The sequence below is a fragment of the Myodes glareolus genome, chromosome 6 (assembly GCF_982192425.1).
Source record: "Myodes glareolus chromosome 6, mMyoGla1.1, whole genome shotgun sequence".
NCBI classification, from domain to species: domain Eukaryota; kingdom Metazoa; phylum Chordata; class Mammalia; order Rodentia; family Cricetidae; genus Myodes; species Myodes glareolus.
In genome coordinates, this window is record NC_142031.1 from 104,915,749 (window position 1) to 104,935,728 (window position 19,980).

General features: G+C 44.8%; 1 protein-coding gene across 1 annotated transcript; it reads right to left on the reverse strand.

Annotated features, from left to right (window-relative positions):
- Window positions 1–3,222: 3,222 nt before the first annotated feature.
- On the reverse strand, window positions 3,223–19,020 carry Ppp1r17 (protein phosphatase 1 regulatory subunit 17). Its single transcript, XM_048440146.3, has 5 exons — window positions 18,841–19,020; window positions 14,001–14,130; window positions 10,804–10,956; window positions 9,490–9,642; window positions 3,223–4,389 (listed from the first exon to the last, which is right to left on the reverse strand). Exons 2-5 carry the CDS (start codon window positions 14,092–14,094, stop codon window positions 4,310–4,312), a joined length of 480 nt encoding a protein of 159 aa, XP_048296103.1. The 5' UTR covers window positions 14,095–14,130; window positions 18,841–19,020; the 3' UTR covers window positions 3,223–4,309.
- Window positions 19,021–19,980: the final 960 nt, after the last annotated feature.

The window sequence follows — 19,980 nt, forward strand, 5'->3', positions numbered from 1 at the left end:
TCTCTGAGAATACAATGCATGCAATTCAACTGGCAAGAAGTGAAGTATATATTGTTTCTCTCTATCTGACATATAATTAGAAGGACAGGAGGACTTACAGTTTAGTTTAGTTTTTGTTTGTTTAGCCAGCTCATGGGCAGATCCTCAGCATCAAGAGGAATAGACACATTAGGGTGAACAAATTTGTCCTTCATTTCTTGTTGCCTTTTATTTCCTGTTTTTTTCTTGTCACTTCCTTTGAGAACTCTCTTGCACCTCGCTGGAAGGATCCGCTACTTTAGGTTCTAAAAAACAGAGATTGGGGAAATCCCTGAAACTCAAGGGTTTTTGGTACTCTTATAGATGCTGGGCAGAAAAGATCCAGGTTCTGGGCAAAGTTCTCTGTGGCACCAGCTGCAGGATGAGGCAGTGGGTGGGAAGATGTCCCTTGGGCCTCTAGCTAAGAGTATTTCTAAAGGACTGGTAACTGATTCAGTGGACAAAAGTACTTGTGGCCAATCTTTACAACCTGAGTGTAATCCTGGGAGTTCACATGGTGGAAGGAGAGAGCGGACTCCTCTCTCCTGTAAGCCCTCTGACTTACATATACTTCACAACACACACACACACACACACACACATACACACACACACAGTAATAAAAGTAATTTAAAAAGAATATTTCTGCATTGAAACTTTGGAGTTGGAAGCAGTGTGTTGTTCACATGGAACCTATCCTACACTGATGACTGTGCGGACTGACAGAGAGCCCCTGGGCACTAAGAAAGAGTGCCCCTGGAACAGCAGGACAAGTCAGAGGGCAAAGAAATCCTTCTCTGGCTTGGTCGCAGTTGCAAGATGTGATAACAACTACTGACACACAGCCTGAAATTTGAAACTCGGTTTTAACATGTATTCAGGGGTATGGAATAGGATTTTGTTGTTTTTGCCCAATTGACTCCTCTCTATTCCCATACCTTCTGTGCTTAGGATTCCATTCAGAGCTTCCTGGAATTTTTCTTGTCTTAGGAAACACTCATTCTTTTTTATTCTAGAAGAAGGTAAGTTGGCATCTTGGAAATTCCAGGGCCGAGTTTATTTCCAACAACACGTAAGTTCTCCGAATGCTACTGAAGTCTGTCTGTACTGGAAGAAAGACCCCGATGGGTGCTTTTGAAAGAGACCAAACTCTCACAGATCACCATTATCTCTATGTCCTTATCTCTATGACCTTGGGTCCTGAGAAGATGCCGTCAAAGAGATGACCTGTGGCTCAGTCTTCTGGTTTGACTTGGGGGGGGGGTTCAACATCATGTTCAGAACACCCACAAAGATGATAGATTGAAGGAGATCCCAGGAGTCTAGAAGCCCAAAGGCTTTAATGAATACCACTTTCACATTCATGTTTCACAGAGGCAAGGACGATTCACTCACGGGCCCACTAACCCCATCAGGTGACCGGCCTGTTAGTGGGCAAAAATAACTGCTTTATGAACTTATTTTCACAACCACAGGTTAATACAGTCTCCTCCTCTTTAAAGAAGGCAACTTGGGTACCACAGGCTGGGGAAAGAACACTGACTCAATTGCAATTAAAAGAAAACCCTGTTCTCATTCTTCACAGTCCTGTCTCACATTGCAGCACCTCTCCTGACTCTCCCGGTAATAATTCAACATTAGCAACTGGCTATGTGACTCCAGCCAATAACTACTAATGGCTATCTGGATAGTGCTTTTGAGAGAGAGCTAATTCCTACACGTGGTGTGTCCTCCTCTCTGTGAGCCCGGGTCTAGTGACAATGCCTGCAGAAAGAAAGAATGACCAATGGCTTCTTCAGTTTGAACCTGCTTTCTGGATGACGCTTGAAACCCATTGCTAGCAGCCCCATCATTTGCTTGTAGGAAATGTACAGTATATAGAGAACTATCCACAAACCTCTCCCGATCTGCTATCCCCAAAAAGGCCACATGGGACAAGAGGCTTGAGGGAGGTTTGACTTCCTCCCACAGTACTGTAGTGGCATACAGGCTTGGCTGCACTTTTTCTGGCTTTGCTGCTTCTCATAGAGCCTGGGGCTCTGTCACAAGGGCCAGCTTCCCCTGAAGAGAAGACACACAGTGCCATGATGACCGCACAGGTAGCAGGGCTCTCCCCACTTGAGATCCTTCAGATATGCAGAATCAGTTCTTCAACCCTGCTCCCAGCTCAACACTAAGACAACTGGGGTGTGTCCACAGAAAGGCTCTGTCCTTGCTCAAACCCTCCCAACCTACAGTGGGTGGTCATTTTAGCTTACAAAACCCCTGCTCTACACTCCGATTCTCAAATTACAAAGAGAGTAACACAAGGACCGTCACCCTTATTTTCAAACTCAGAGCTCCAGGGATTTGCTCAGTGCCACAGAGCTGGGACTGGAATCTGAGGCCCGTGCTTTTAGAACAGCCAGTTTCTCCCACTAGAAATGATGGGAGCTTTCCCAAGCTACTAGGAGTCATGAAGCACATGCTGAAGGCATGACTGCAGGTGTATTCCACGTTCAAACAGAACATCTAATAAGACAAGAGTGCATCTGTGTTTTCTCAGGGAGAAACCTGCAAATCATTCTGTTGTTAGTACACCAATGCTGCTCTTCCTGTGCCTGGAATTGCTTTGGGCTGCTTTAACACTCTGCAGTGGCCCTTTTCATCATTTATGCTTCAATCAGCAATGTGGTCACACTTTTATGCTCCTTTCCCCAAACTGGGATTGCTTGGGTCAAGATGGCAAGAAGTCCTTGTGAATAGGGTGTATGTCATTACTAACTTAGCTAGGGCTCTGAACTCCCAGAGAAAGATTAAAGTCGTGAAGGGTTAGACTTCACTTATCAAGAAGTCAATGGGTCAGTAGCTAGGGTGGGACCGACCTCCGAAAGGGGTGTATGCATGCCTTCTAGCATTGTGTACAGAACTCAGTGGTCATAGGCTTGGCACACTTTGGTTAGAGCCCAGCCTGCCAAGTCTGTCCACTCTCCAAACATTTTCTCAAGAGAAAATAAAATCTAGAATTTCACATAGATTTTCTGAATTTGATTCTTAAATATTAACAGCTAATTCAAGGACTTCAAAAATCATTATGGGCCAAACAAAAACACAAACTAACCAAATCCAAACCATGCAAGGTTTGTGACTGTTCATTCCTCAACCGTTGTTATTTATAATTCTAAACAAGCAGAGTATTAGGAAAGATGTTCCAGGACACAGAGATGTGTGCAGAAGCATCTTTATTTCTGAAATGTCTTACATCTTTTACATCTTTGTAAGGGGAACAGAAAGACAGGAAGAATAGCGGCTAGAACTCAAGTATATACAGAACCGTCCCATGCTCCCCCTTGGGTCTGAGCACTGGGTCATCTGCTTTTCTTCCAGCTAATACTCTTCACTTCCCTTGTTGGCTGTCTGGTGAATGGAGTCTGTATGCAAAGCTCCCCACAGGTATGCAGAGATTGCCTGCTGCAGGGGAGCTCAATGCACACCTGTGCTCACTAGACAACACCGCCTCCTATACAAGAAAGTGTATTGGAGCCTCAATAAGTGAGATGCTGAAAATATCAGAACAAACTTCAACTGGCCTTAAATTTTTAAAAACAAATTCTTTACAACCACTGATATTTATTTACCAGCCATTATTAATGACACAATTCACAATTGTCAAAACAACGAACATAGTTAAGAGCTCTCATTTTTAACAATAAAATTAAATATAAGACCTTCTACATAGACCAGCACTCTCTGCCTCTGATGTCTTCAGCTATTGCATGGTGGACTGACTGCTCCCCCTTGAACCTTTACGGCATCTATAATGAGGGTTTTCAGAACCAGAGTTGGACTCACAGTGTAGAAAAGAAGAACGAAAAACCATTTCATCAGAACATTTCATGAGTTAGAGACCAAAAGTTCTCACCAATCTAATTGGCTGCAGTGGCCTTACTGGACTCCCACGTGGGTGTGGCTGATGCTTACTTGGACTCTGCCCATCCTCTCAACCAGGAGGAAAGGGTCCCTTTTCATCTGTGCTTTTTGCCTGAAGACACTGAGCTCTCTTAGTTTGGAAAAGTATACTTCTTACTGAATGGAAATAGTAGAAGTTCAAGAAGTGGGGCTGGAAAGCAGCTCAGGAGGAAAGATGAGAAGGTGACTGGCAATCTGACCAGTAGGTCTCCTGGGGAAGAGGCATCTAGATCTCAGAGTCAGACTAGGACAAAATGAGAGCAGAGACAAATCTATTTTTTCCCTCTAGGTCACACAGGGAATGGATCTAACCTAGTTCCACGCAATCTCAGGGGGGATGTCTTTAAATTGCTAGCTTATCACTGTCCTTTTCGTCATCTTCCATGATCACTCTGGGGCTCTCATCTCCAAGCAGAGTCAAACCTGAAAAACAAAATGTAGACCTGCAATTCAGAATGTCTAATTGAAATCTCATATGGCCCTGGAGCTCCAAGATTGATCTCAAAGGCATAGTAACCCAGAAATTCTTCTGTATGGAGGAGGGAACCAAGTGGCCTTATTTGACCATCGTAGAGGTGCTCAAGAAGACACTACTCTGGATACAAGGGGAAACAGGCCTAAACCACCGTTTTTGCAATGCATGGGGTAGAAGACACAGGGATTTATGACCTACTGTTTAGGCTTTAATTCAGCCACTCTTTTTTATCTAAACTGGGCAAGGGTGTGTTGTATTGTTTAAATGTTCTGTTCTCATATTCATTACAAAGAAGCACCGTATTAATTAATAATATATTTGTAACATACCTATCAAAAAGCCCCTCTGTGGGTCAGTGTGATGGCTCAGGGAATAAAGGTACTTGCCATCAACCCTGAAAGCCTGAGTCTGACCACCAAGACCAGAGCAGTAGGAGAGAACTAACTCCTCTAAGTTGCCCTCTGACCTCCAGGGGTCCAGTGGAGAACTTGTGCTGCCTGCCACCCCCAACCCATAAATACATATTACAAAAGATTTAAAGCCACATCTATGATCAGCTATGCTGACCCTTTGCTGTTTTCCATTATATTTTTCCATCATTTGCTAGTTTCTTTGTCTTTTGAAAGGAGTACTAAGCCTTACGAACTCAAACCTAAAAGCACCAGAGAAACTGTTGATCTCTGAATGCCTGCTTCCCGGCGTCAGTCCCTGGATGACAGGGCCCACATGCATAAGAGCAAAGGGAAGATACTAGAAAACAGTGCGTTTCCACACATGGGATGAAATTCTTTATTTGGAAATAGACTTAAAATATTAGATGAATCATTGTCACTTAACCAAAACATTAAGTTAAACTGTTCTTCCAAAGATTCCCTGGCCTGTGAAATTCAGAAGTTTTCATTTCTTTTTTTCTTATCTTTCTTTCTCTTTTTCTTTTTGGAGTATAATTTTTCAGGACTGATGATTTTAGAAAAGGCCAACAAAGGAGACTTGGGTGGTCCTCCCCATTCAGTGACAGTAGGGCCATTTTAAGAGATGTCAGATGAACCTGGGTTAAGCCCAGTAGTTTGGTAATTTCTGTCATTTTCCTCTGGTCCCCAGCCACGTTTGCCAAGCACAGACCTGCACAGCCTGCTTTCGCCCCTCTCATTAGAGACCTTCCAGTCCACACAGTGCTTCCCAGTGATCTGAGCTTGGGGAGTGGAGCTGGACTCTGCACGGGGCCTTTCCACAGCACTGGCTTCCACTCAACAGCAACAAATTGATGAGAAGTGTGTGTGGGTCTTAATGACTATTCATTTGATTTAATTCTTTGTTTATATTTTTAACCGGTTAGCTAGTATTTATTGGAAGCGAAAAACAATTTTAAGTCTGGTTAAAGCTAAAGCGTTTGCATAAATCACTTAAACAGCACACTTAGAGAAATTTTCTCTTATAAGAGTGAAATTTTTTATTTAGAATTAAAGCCAGTATGGCAGGAGTATGTAGAATTAGTTATGCTGATGGACTTTGGATAATTTAAAATTGGCAAAAAAAACCCCAAAACATTTAAATCCCTATGTTCAGCAGCTTTCTACTTACATTGGATACCCTTGAAATGTAGGTCTAGAAGACCTGGGCCAGAGGGTGGGGAGGAGGCCCTGGGTCAACAAGAATAGCAACAGCATGCTAAATGGTAAAGGCTGGCCCTTCCTGAAGTGAATCAACCTGCCCACAGAGGCACAGAACTTAATCGCATGTGCTAAATGAGTTGCCATTTTATATCAACACAGAAAATATTGGTTGGAATATTTTTTAAGGGAAAGATATGGGATGTATTACATCTGGGCTCTTAACAGGGCTCCCAGTTGCAGGGGAGGTCGGGAGGTGGTGGAGTCGTTAGGATGCAGGCCTATTAGAAGGAAGTGAGATCACTAGGGACACACCCTCAAAGGGCATTGGCACCCCATCCCCATCTCCATCCCTGTCCTTCTCTTTTCTTTCCAAGCCACTACAAGGTGAAGGGCTTTGCTCCACCATGCACCTCACTTTGTAACGTTCTTTCCTGCAGCAGGTTCAAAGGCAACAAAGCCAAGCAACTGTGGACTAAGGCTCTGAAAATCTGAGTCAAATAAAACCTTCCTCTCTTTAAGTTGGCTTTCTCAGGCATTTTATGTGTCAGAAGGATAACTAGTACCGGAGCTCAGCAGAGTCTTGGTTCTCAGGGTGTCCTGTTCAGAGAATCCACACAGGAATGGATGCGTGTTACCGCTGCTTCTTTGGTCCTTGCTACTTCGAGGGTTTGAGGACAGCCCAGTTTGGGAAATATTGTGTGATGTGTCTTCCTCCTGGTTTCTATTCTCCTAAGAAGTCAGAGCTGTGTCCCCGAAGGGCGGGAGACACTAAAGCCAGAGCTCTTCCCTTGGTCATCAGGCACCACTGAGAAGCTCACTCAACCCACCCGAGTGTCAGTTTATGCATTTGGGAAAAATACTTTGCATTTCCTCTAGGAGAGACTTGGACCTGCAATCCCTTTTTCCTTGTAATTTTTCATGTGTGTGTATACATACATGCTTTGCAATTACATATGTGCCTAGAGGCGAGAACTTTATATCAAGCATCTTTTATAACCACTCTCCACTTTATATACTAAACCTGAAACACAACAATTCAGCCAGTTTAGCTAGCCAGCTTGCTTTTGACACCCCTCATCACTACTTCCTGAGCCCTGGGGATCCAGGCAGGCCTCCATGACCCCACCCAGATGAAAAGCTGGGATCTGGAGATCTAAACTCAGGTCCCACGCTTCATCCACTGACCCACCTCCAAGCACAGACCCACATTCTTTAATGTTCTAAGAATACCCTACGTACCTCTACTGAAAATCAGTGTGCATGGTAGGAATCCTTGAACAACATCCAACTTCCCAACAATCCTCCACAGCCACAACCTAGCACCAGACTCAGGCATAGTGAGAGCTAGCAAACTTCATTTCCTCTCTGTCTGTATAGAGCAGGATTTAGAGTTTAGGGAACTTGGCTCCTTGTAAGACATTAGTGTGTTGGGCCACCGTCTCTAGTCCTGGGTCGTTGTGGGGTGCTCAGCATGCTGCTTCGGAGCAGGATCCCACCTAGACATCATCCAAACGTAGCCATCTACGTTAAGTATATTCTCCACAAACCTCAAGGTGCCCTGACAAGGAGGCACCTGTTCCCATAAACCAAACTCAGGGAATCTTTCCCCAGAATAGACTTGTACCATCTTCAAAAGAGGTTCTACCCTTTCCTTTGCACAAATGCCCTGTTTTGATTTCTGACCTCCAACCTATCTGGCTGGCGTTCAATATTTCCTGCTTCATTATCTCCATTTGGTTTGGGTCTTCCTGCCGGCAATATAGACTAAAGTTCTTCGGCTTCTCTTAAGCAGTGCTTGGTACCTGTTTCTGACCACTCACAACCAATGCTCCCTGCCATGCAGTTTTCATGATGGATCTCTGGCAACTGTGGGCCAAGTTTAAACAAAGCTTGGGCCTGACAGGAAAGCAGTAGGTGGTCCATCCAGGCAGTTGGACTTGTCAGATACTGCTTGTTAACCTAAGGGAATGAGATGGTTAGCACTGGATTTCGAAGGGAGAATGAATCCTTGTCCAGTTTCCGCTTGCCAAGGGTTAATGAGAGATGTCTCGACGGTGTGTTTGCCTGTGAGTTGCTCTCAATACCCTTATTGGAACCAGCATGAGTCTTTCTGAATACCTGCCAAAGGCTCCATCCTTTTCAGCTTAACAAGCATTGCGGTTACTGCCAATTCTGTACATACTCACAGACTCCAGAAATAAAGAACATCAACTACTACAGCAAGGAAAGCCAGGACTGGACAGTAATGTCTGCCTGCCCCTGAAGGGGCTTACAACAGACTGACTCAAAGAATTTCACAAGGTCTACAGAGCCTTTGTATACACAGCACCTTGTAGCCACTACAGTCCTTGATTGACACTTTTGACGTAGTAGGGCGGCTGCTTCTTTGGGCTACAGATAGGATGGAGGTAGCATTTTTCTCATGGGATTATAACTCAGTATTAGAAAGGAAGGCATCAGCAGGCTTGCACAAAGATGTAAGACTTTGTATTCAATAGAATTTTCCTTCCTCACCTCTCTGGTGCATTCTCTTCCTAGCTGGACTCCTCACTTCACTTGCCTCGGCAGGTATCAGACGATCTGTTGGTTATGTGATTATGGCCTTTCCTCCAGTGCCAATTCCTAGAAATTAAGTACTACCAGATGAACTCTCAGGAAAAGATTGAAACTATGTGAGTCCGGACTGCTGAGTATTCTAAACTTCCCACATTATCAACGTATGGGAATTATCTAAGGAGGCTGCATCTACTTAGAGGTCAGAACAGCTCATTTCCAAAGCTGTGTGAGCTGAGCAAGCAAGCAAGCAAGAAGGTGAACAGAGAGTCAGAGTCTAATAGGGAGTGCGCTAGCTTCATTCCCCACTCCCTCATCAACGTGTGTGTGTGAACTTCCCAGGGACATTACGTGTGTGTGTGTGTGTGTGTGTGTGTGTGTGTGTGTGTGTGTGTGCGCGCGCGCACGCACGTGCGCCTATGTGATCTGACAGGTATTAAGGTATCTATCTACAATTGAGCATCTTCTCTCTCTCTTCCTCCATCTCTGTCTCCTGCTTTGAAAATTCGTCCACAGAGTTGAGGAAATCATCCATCAGTCCTAACGTGCCCGATCCGCCTAAGGTGGGGAAGCAGGAATTTCACCTCTTCTCAAGGTCCCGCTGATATTTCTGTTCCCCTGGCTCAGGGAATTTGACCAGAAAAGCTGAAGCAGGAGTTATTTCTGAGTCTCCTCCACCCCCAAGTTGTCCCTGGGGAACGGCCAATGAAGGAAAACCCGGAAAGCAGCAGTAAGTGCACTCCTCCCTGGGGGCACCTGAGTGCAAAGCAGCTTGCTGGCCAGGACACAGGCCATGCCCCTCCACCTCCAGATGGTGAGGCTCTTCCAATCTGCTCCCACCACTCCTGTGAATGTTCTGTACCAGCTTTTTTTTTTTCTTACCTGCAACAAAGGGAGGCATGTGCAGGGCGGGTGTGTCTTTTCTCCTTGGCCTTTTCTGTTCCATGTCAGCATTGTGAAGAGCTGGGCCTGTTTTGCCCGTTGGAACTCTTTCTGGAACATCGTATCTTTTAATTAAGTGTTCTGGAATCACACCTGCATGGTTAGAAAAGCAGAAAGAGGAACAGCTGTCAAGTGGACAGCTTCTAATGCCGAAAGGGTGTGCATCAGTACCTAGCGGGCTGGTACCTGGAGAAGGCACACAATGTAGCTTTTCAAAGGAAAAAAAAAGTTTCCTGAAAGTCAGTGAGAATATTTTTTATTACTGGGTGTTTCTGATACCTGGTTTTATTTTCACTGAGGAACTTGATATTGCTGCCACTGTCACCTAACTCAGGAAAGAGAAGCAGAGGAATACCTCTGACCTGACACAGCTGATGTAGAGGTGGAAGCAATCTTGCACACCTAGGAGGGGTCATATTTCTGTCCTGCAAGTTGTGGTTTACGCACAGTCATCCCTATCTCTTAACCATCCCTCCGCCTTCGTTGGCATCCACCCAGGGGCCTCCTCCATCGTGCAGGAGAGGTGTTGGGTAGTGGTGATTCTCCATCATGTTTCTGTACTAGCTCCTCCTATGAACGTTTCCACAATTACTCCTCAGACACAGATGTGTGCTTTTGACCTAAAAACTTCCATTATAATGTTACTGCTGCAAATCTCACTCAGGTAAGTACTGCTTGTTTAGTGTCCCTTAGAACATGCTGTTAGTAGAAAGGATACAAAGTAAATGACCCCGAAAGTAAAGGAGATGGGGAAGGAAAAGGTATAAAACTGCCGGAGAGTAAGCCTACCGAAAGACACACTAAAATGGTGCAGTGGAAATGTTAACTGTCACTTTGTTTTTCTGGACCTGGTGCTCATTCCAGCCTCCTCCATGATAAGCTGATACCTAGGACTGAGAGAGACCCATCTCATGTGGTCCTCCTCATCCGTCCTCCATCCTGATTCTGCCCATGTTCGCTGGATATAGGTGCTCATTGCAACTTTGGGAGCTTATGGAGACCTTATTCTTTCTGTGTTGATGATGTCACATCTCATAAGCCTGTGACTTTGAATTTTCAAAACTCAGGACACCTCCTTGTCAGCAACTTCTACTGCTACTGGGAGAAAACTTCTTCTTTGTGGTCTTCATATGCTATTCCATGATGTCAACAGTATTTTAGAATTTAACTCACATGTTTAAAGAGATGGGGATCTTGGGAATGGGTGACCCCTGTCGGCAGTTTCTTGCAGCTGTGCAGAAACATGTCCCTTACCTGGTAGGAAAGGTGGGATGTGCAGGGCAGGCGTGTCTTTCCTTCTGGGTTTCTTCTGCTTTGACTCAACATTCAGAGTGTCCTGTGCATTCTTCCCCTTCCTTTGCTTTTTTTTGAGGTCACAGTCCTTAATGAACTGGTCTGAAAGGTCATCTGGTTTCAAAGAGGAAGAGGAGTAACACAAGTCAGTCTTGGATCACAAATGGGGAGCCCTAACCCCATGTGATGTTAGGGACAGGGGCTACTTGGCCTGAAAAAGTAAAGTGTTTATTTTTATCCAGTCAATGGAAGAATTGAATAAGCGTGCATGTATTTTGTATATAGACTAGAAAACTAGGACTTGGTAAGGTTAAAAAAGCGTTTAATATAAAAAAAATTAAGCTGGGTGGTGGTGACACATACTTTTAATCCCAGCACTCGAGAGGCAGAGGCAGAGGCAGGTGGATCCCTGTGAGTTTGAGGTCAGCCTGGTCTACAAGAGCTAGTTCCAGGACAGGCTTCAAAGCTACAGAGTAACCCTGTCTCAAAAAACAAAACAAAAAGGGTGTTTAATGTTTAGTTTTATTTTGTGTTTGTGGGTTTTGTCTGAATGTATGTCTGTGCATGCAGTGTCTACATAGGCCAGCAGGGGGCATTAGGATTCCTCAGAACTGCAGTTACAGATGGTTGTAAACAGTCATATGTAGCTTGGCCCTGTGCACTTAGCCATCTCTCCAGTCCCCTGGTAAAACTTTAAATTAAGAGAAATCAGGAAAGTCATCAAGGCAAGGACAAGCAGAAAAATGTGGCCAGGGCTGCCAGAATAGGCTTGAGCTAAATTTCTGCAGGAAAGTAGGTTTATTGTTCACAATGTCTTTCGGTCAAGAATCGCTTTCCTTAAAAGCCCACAAGCCATGGACAACAGAGGCTCCCTGGATCCTGGAACACTTCACTAGGATGAAGAATGAATCTCTTACTTGCCTTACATCTGCAGACTGCCTAGTTCTCTTGAAAAGCCCCACTCAGGCTTCATCATCTACAAGACTTTGTCTGCCCTGTGTCTTTATAATGTTGTCTGTGCCTCCTCTTTATAATGTTGTTTCTTGTCTGATCTCTTTACTTTCACAGTCCCCTTTACTAGATCCTTTCCAGCACAGCTTCTGTGTTACATTATCAGAGGCTCTCAACGGTGATGACTCCAGACCAATCACTAGGCTCTTGGAAGTCTTGTTGTGGCTGCATCTTAAACCAAGCATTGTCTGCTCTGCTCACCTATGTATCTCTCTGCTGTTGTTCAAGCCCCGATCCACTGCTCTGAAGTGACTCATCTCCTGCAATCTCCTGCTCCAGACAGTCTTCAAGGAGACAGAGATCTCGACCTTTTCGGAGTTTTGTTCTTAATTGCATCTCTCTCCAACACATGAGCTTGAAATGGAAGTTGTACTAATCTGAGTTCACATCCTTCGTCTCATTTGTTGATTCTAAGAACTTGGAACTTAATTTCTAGGCATGTTGATATCATCTCCACTGCTGAAGTGAGGATGATGTTAAATCTGTATGCATGAGTTTTGAACAGGTGACATTTTCCTTGGGGGAAATGTTCAGATAAGCTTCTTTAAAATGTTGAAGATTAAATATGTGAACATTTCACGTCATTGTTATGAGTCCAGATGGACCCTGTGTCACTCATTATTCTATTCAGACAACATTTCTTACTCTCCTAGTATCTGCCAGGCCATTTTTTAGATTCTAGGGATAAAACGGTAAGATTGTTACTGCCTTTGACTGGCTTATCGTGTACTGGAAAGGTCTTTCATAGTCCATATGTTTAAGGAAGTTACACTAGAAATATTTATTAGCCATACATCTTTGTGCTTGAATACAACCATTACTATAAATAAATAGAACAAAAATCAGATGTCATGGTTCCCCTCTGGTGACACTGAACAGTAAGCTTTCTCTTTAACTGGAAGACTTTGATGACGTTACCAACAGTCTCAATTGAATAACACATATCAAGGCTCTCCTCTGTGAGGGCCCTGGACTGTGTGACATTCACATGTATAAGAAAAGGAGGAGTGGGAAGATTTTACTGACTTCACTGCAGCATGTGGGGGGCCCTCCCAGCTTCCCCATGCCTACTGTTCAACATTCATTCCATTCCTAAACAAATTATCTCATTTAATCCCCACACTAAGCCTACAGTTATTCTATCCAGTTGGCAGATGTGGCCAGGTTATTGATAAGGATCAAGCTAGGCTCTTGAAGCTATTTCTCAGCTATCTAGTCTATCTGGTTGACACTGTAATTCTTCAAAGTTGTTACCACACAGTGTTTTTTTCCCCCTTCCCTGTGTTATACACACTATAGGTATTGATTGAATGATGTTGCTCAGGATGGGTGCTGCCCTGCTGTGAGGTCTCTGGGGGCATAGTTTGCATATGAATCTGCCTGGAGTGAGCTGCCATCCAAACCCAAGGTGCCACTCCTCACCTAGTATGAAAAGCAAGACATTTGTTTTAATTTTGGCTTTCATTTCAATTGTGATTTTCCTTATTTTTGGAGGAATTTTGAACATAAAATATCTTGAAGGCAATTGAGGGGAGGGGAGCTGAGACGAGTCATAACCAGACGAGGCATTAACAAAGGCTATGAATATGCAAAAAGCCCATCCATCAAAAGTCTGAGTGTCTCATTTTTAGAAATGGGTAGAGGCAGAAATGTCTCTGGTGTTTTCATTACAAAGGTTATGCAAAAAGTCAGTTCTGGAAAGGAAACAGATTGACAATAAAGCAAAAAGGGCTATTTAAAATTCTGTCTTGATAGGCAAAGAGAGATATTTGAAATATTTTATTGGCGCTGCACACGGGGTTTAAGTGTGCTGGAAAATACTGGAAACAAGCTATATTGCCACATTCCATTTATTGCCTCAAAAACGCTCTGCCTGGGATTGTCACATCCAAAACACAGGACAATGCTTCTCTGCCTCTCTCTGTGTCTCTCTAGTGCGAATGAACTTCTCCCCAGTTCTTCAGCTAACATTTATGACAGACCCCACAGACCCGTGGCTATCTGCCTGTCCATCTGGTCTAGGCTGACACCAGAAGGCACAGGCGATCAGGTTTCAGAGAGCCCTGGCTTTCTGACTTGCCTGAAGGCAGGATGGCCAAGAACCCTTTCCTGGCTTATAGGACAGGCATTCCCAAAGGAGCGTTTACCTGAGAGGCTGCAGTGAGGATCAAACTTGTCCAGTATGTCTTCTGAAAGCTCCAGAGATGGAACTGGCTCAGTGGACACCATCTCAGTGGACATCCTCAGTGGGTGGGTGGGGGAGAGTCCTTTCCAGCACTGGAGAAATTAAAGGCAGTAATAAGCACATAAGTACACCTTCTGTTCATTCATTCACTCATTCATTCAATAAATAGATTAAATGCTGAGTGATTATTGTTGTAAGAGCCAGCTCGATCCTATTTTTCAAGTCCGTTTCTTATTATAGTTAATTGATAAATTTGAAAGGTAAACCAAAATCAAATGAAACACACACACACACACCTAGACACACACAAAATCTCTCTCCCTCTTAGAACACTTGCTGTATATCAAACATTTGTTATTTATCTACTTAAGGGTTCCAGAATCCAATCAAGTCAAAATTAGAAATTAGCTGGGCTAAGAGTTAAAGAAAACATCAGCCATGCATCATGTGTATTTTCTGTGCTGAGTCCTGTAGGGTATGATTGTATCCATATAACAGATGAGGAATGAGAGCACGTCAGTTCACAATCAATTTAGCCATCACACGTCTTAGTTAAGCTTAGATCAAAATCTAGTCCCAGTAAGTTTTAGGTACTTTAGCCTCTTAAAAATATGGCAAATCCTCTGAACCCAGAGTCCACTAAGGCTCCTGGGTCCTCACCACTGTAACTTATAAAATAGCTCATCTGCCTCCTCATGCAGTCTACCAGGGCAGCAGGTACCCAGAGAAGGAAAGCTTGTGCTCTGTGAATATTTCTATTTGATTCCTAGGGATTCCCGACATTAAAGCCAGTCTCTTCCTGTCCCCAGATTCCTGTCTTTCCTGGAACACAAAGCCATGGATTTTCCCTGGGATCAGTTACAGCCTCATGGAATTCTGCATTGATAACGTGTCAAGTCTGAACGAGAAATGCATTAGCTGAGGTTTCAAGAACATCTTCATTAGGGCCTGTTTCTTGTGTTCCCGTCAGGTAATTTATTGCTGGTGTTCGAAATAACAAGGGTAGAGTCAGGGGGAGAAATGAACACAGTTAGAAGGAGTGAGCCGATCTTCTTCTCATGAGAGTCCAGAGCCTGTAACGTGCAGAAGAACCACAGATCATTCACAATGGCAGCTGGAGCCCAGGCTGAATTAACTCCTTTGCTTTGAAGACTAAGCTGCTGTTCCCTGGGAAGGCTGAGGGATTCTCCCCCACGAGCTGAGGTCACTGCCGAGCAGATGGGCCATTAGCTGATCACTTGAACCCGGCTTTTAGTGTCACTCCTAGCAGACTGTGTGAGTGACATCAGCAGAAATCAATTCAGATCATTGTTCTTAGTGTCTGGGCAGAGACTGCCAACTCCCTGGACCCATAAAGAAGTGTGTTGTAACTTTCCGTAGGCTGTCCCCTTGCGCCAGCATTTTTAGAAGGGAATTGTTACCGGAAGAGTGGGCTCTATGCTGAGGGCTCCAGAGAATGTGACAGACTCAACGGCGTGGTTCTGTTTAATGAAACCTCCTTCTTTCTGCACTGCCACAGGTGTGCTGATAATCACCCCACGGTGATCTGCTGAGCAGAGCCATCCTCAGAACAAACTTAAGGGAGTTTAGACGGCCCGACCATTACTCACGCGCTCACAAGCAGAATCATTGCAGAGACTCAGGCCCTTACCATACACACTTGTCAGATATGTCTCCTCTCCAACTGAAACAAATTGCTCCTTGTACTGGGAATTCATTTCCTGTGAGCCGAGCAGTTAGTGATTTACTTTGAACCTATGCTTTTAAATCCTGCAGACTTGAAGTAATAATACCCTCCCCATAGGGTTCCTGTGAAGGTGGGTTAGATTGTCTAGTCTTCAACATATAGGGTGTTTTCTATAGATCGCGACTCTTCAACACATAGAGAGTATTTTCTATAGATAGAGACTCTTATGTACCATTGTCTATGACAGTTGATGGGAACCAGCTGCATAATTGAAAAGTCCGACAAACTATATAAACTTTCACTTTCATGTAGGTGTTGAGCTGGGGAGAACCCACTGCCATCTGAGATAAGTGGATCACTAAAGGAAGGGTTTAGCCACGGCTGGTGATTCAGGGTGTCAGAGAACCCTAGACAGGCTGGGGCAGCCAATAGCTCTTCACAAATCCGACAAGGGCTCCTCTCAAAGACAACTCAGGTTGCTTTGTCTAGAGAGGAAGCAATTCTATTTTATACTGGCGTGACTGAAATCCAGCTGTGGTGGACTACTGTTTGCTAGATAGGAGGGGCTGGGTGACCATTTTCAGATCTGGGATTTGATGTTATAACAATATCTGAGATAGTTGGCAGAGATATGTCTTGTCCAGAGGAATATAAGACACTTTAATCTTGGATGATGTCATTAAGACTGTCCTGTCAGGAAATTCAAAGGAACTAAAGAATTTTTAAGAATGATGGGGGAATATCTGATTCTGGGTTGTCTCATTGTTGGGATCACTTATCGCTGCCTGTTGAGTGTTGGAGGAGATAAACCCAGCTCCCTCCCTGCTCTCCACTCCCATTCTCAGAGGAAAGGAAGCTTCCCCCTCATGATAAGATGCAGTTATGTCTCATCTCTGCTCCCCACACTGTCCAAGCATTCCCCCTTCAGCTCCACCCGTGTCCCAAACAGGTTGTCACGGAGGACTCTGCCCTTGTCATGATGCACAGGGAAGGTGTCATTGGCTACCTTGCCTGCTCTCTGTAATTTTGGGAGTTTCTGGGGAACCAGTTATTTTTCTTCAAATCTAAATAATTGGTCCTCTGGGTCCTTAGACTCCAGCCCCAATGCTAAGGCCTTCAGAGGCTCTTTTTCACAGAGACTTTACACTAGGATGCTTCGTTTTCAGTCAAGTGATTTGTGACTCCTTTGCCATTTCTTGCCTCATCCTGCCTCAGCAGGGCCTCTGAATTCCCAGGTTCACTCAGTGCTGAGTGGCAGGATAGGCCCACCCACCCTCACCTGAGGCCGAATGTTCTGTGGAAATCAGGGCATTTTCATTCCATAAGGTTCCCAGGAGGGCCTTGGGGAGCCCTAGCAATCTCGTGCATTCTTCCTACAGGCAAATGCAAGGATTCGCATTAAAGGGTGCAAGGACAGACTCCACGAAGATGCATATCCGTTCAGGTCAAGTTCTGCGACTAAATGAGTCTCTGGGGAACTATGTACCAGCAGCACCATCCTTTGTCCTTCCAGTCTTTCAATTTTCAGATGTCTCAGAGAATAAAAGACTGATTATTTGACATGCGTTCTTGTTGGTTATTGGAAAGAATGTGGGTGGCCCATGGGAAGTGTGTGCTAGACCAAAAGTCTTACCTTCTGTTTCTTGGGGAGACCATGCCCTAAAATCTTTCAACGTTCTTACTCTTTTCATAAGGAACCTAGTGTTTCTTTTTACTGGGGTATCGGCAAACACAAATCCCATTGGGAGAGAAGACCCATAAGCTGTCTTCGCATTACACAGCCGGTGCTTATGACAGTGGTCTCTCCATCTTTGGGGACTAGAATCAGAGAGCTGAGGAGCTAGGCACTGCGGAGCACATTTTGTTATGTTGCGGGAGATCCAGGGACCCGTGTGCACCAGGATAGCTCTGAAAACTCAGATGCACACTTTACTGTGGCCAGTCTCCACTCCCCCAGGCTACTTTCGAGGGCACAGTTGTGCTACCTCTGCAGCTCAGCTTGAAGTCACACGCTGGCCCGGGTATTTTGTTTGTTTTATTAAGAGTGTAAGGATGTCTATTATAATCCACAGGCAGAAAATGTCCAGAGGTGACACACTGTGAGGCAGGCAGCTCTAAGCAGAAACCAAGTCTTGGTTATTTTCTCCACTCTCTAGCTGGGCTGCGAGGTATTATTATACTAAGTTAGCCTTCACATCTGTGCACTTGTTCCGAGTCGAAAGGCTAAGAAGTGATAGATTTTACATCAGAAACTGGGTGTGCCATATGCTGTTTGCTAGGACTACTGAGAGTGCCAGCGGCCAGTCAGAAGCCTGGCACAAACTGACCCTTCTGCGAATGGATGCCTTCTTTGCTCACTTAGTCCCTGGGATTATAATACCTATATATAAATTACCCAAAAATTGTCATACCAGTCTCACCCTAGTTCCAGTCTTTCTAAAGCTGCTAATGCACACCCAAAATCACAAACCAAAGGCAGAACACCCTGTTCTTTCCAGGCCTCAGGATCAACACAAGCAAGACTCAGAAGTGGGTGAGTACTCATTATATTATATTATATTATATTAGCCATATAATATTCTAGAGGACAACCCCAAACAATTAGGTTTAGCTTGACTTGATGTAATAAAAGCTTCGGAAACATTATATCCACAGACCAGTGGAAATCTGGTTAGCGTTCCCTCTGACTTTGCCAACCTCTTTTATCTGAGGTCTGAACTCCGGCCCCAGACCACATACGCAAAGAAAATGTCTTCATTTGGGAGACCTAAGCCTGCATGCAGTCTTCCTCAAGGACTGACTGTGCCGTAAAGTAGGAGGAGAGGAGAAACCGAGACAAGCACCCTTTGCCCGGATGGGCAAGACCACACCACGCTCAGTTCCAAACTTCACAGAAGGTCCCTTTTGGGAGGATGCAGACTGTCAGAGAACTCAGGACCCTCGCACCCCGCCCCTCAGAAAACTGGTATGACAATTGTGACTTTGTCTGGCCCACAGAGCCCCTGCTTAGCCTATGCACTCTGCCACCAAGCCCAAGGAAGCAGTAAGATACTGGAAGCTTGCCTTGTTTTTTTTCAGTACAGAAGTTTCTGGGGTAAAAATTCGAAGCACTTACCAATCAGTGCAGGTGCTGAGCAGAGAAGGCAGAGGCTAGAGTCCTGTGCTTCTCACCGGGCTGGGCTCTTACTACTCACTGGCTGCGGCTGCCCTGCTCCAGCTCCTCTTATCTAGGGACCAGCTGCTGTGGTTGCCATGGGGATGTTCTGCTTCTCAGGCACCGGGGCCAGGGGGATGGAGAGGGAATGATAACTAACTTGGTCACTCCTACTCTCTGCAGCGGCGATTGTGGGTTATAAACAACAGCACACGGAGGGAGTCCATGCTGAGTTCTCAGGAATCTACACAAGCCAGCGTCACGTCACCTGGGAATCCTCCCAAAAACTCGGCGGCAGGTTTAATAACCTTTCTTCAGGGGTGGGATTGCCTGGCATTGCAAAAGTGGAAACTGAGGCACAGAGGTTAGCAGCTTGCCATCGAGGGTCCGTGGCAAATTTCAACACTCAAGTGGGTGTCAGTTGAGCCCTGAGCACAGTGTCCCAATGAGGAAAGGGCTAATGGTGGTGTCACTCACTAGCATTTGCAGATGGTTAACACTCGCAAATCCCACTAGCCCTGACAGCCATAGAAATCCTCATCCTAACAGCAGAGTGAAACCAAGGAGTCAGACCATCATTACGACTGTGTCAAAGCTTTACGGATCTGCACAGGACACCGAGTCTCCTAGCACTCAGGACTCCATCACCCTTAGAAGACAGACCTGAACGTGCTCTTACCACTACCAAACAGCAAGGGGAGGGTTCAAATCGAGCAATGGATGCTAAGTCCCTGTTCCTCGTCATTCTGTCCTACTACTTTCCAAAGAACATTTCAAAAAGCTCAAAGCAAAAGAGAGAAGTCTCTGACCATACAAGAAGCCAAACAAAACAAAACAACAACAAAACCTTGCATTCTTCCAAAGGAATCAATCAAGATGTTCCAAAGTCAAAAAAGCCTGTGTAGACCACCAAAGGCTTGGGCCCAAGTAAGCTGGTAAGACATGCTGGTCTGTGGAGAGTAAAGCTCTATATTCTGGGTCAGCTCAAATACTAGGTCAGTATTTCTTTAAATAATAATTAAAAAAAAGTTGTTGTGAAAAGGTAAAGTCTTTAATCCCAGCACTCAGGCTGCAGAGGCAGGTGGTTCTCTGTGAGTTCAA

Bases quoted from the DNA above. Each gene is read 5' to 3' on its own strand.
- Ppp1r17 (XM_048440146.3), bottom strand. From the start codon at position 14,094: ATGTCCACTGAGATGGTGTCCACTGAGCCAGTTCCATCTCTGGAGCTT. The intron at 10,957-14,000 runs GTAAACGCTCCT...CTTTGAAACCAG, and splicing joins TCCTCACTGCAGCCTCTCAG to ATGACCTTTCAGACCAGTTC. The intron at 4,390-9,489 runs GTAAGAAAAAAA...TTTGTTTTTCAG, and splicing joins CATGCCTCCCTTTGTTGCAG to GTTTGACTCTGCTTGGAGAT.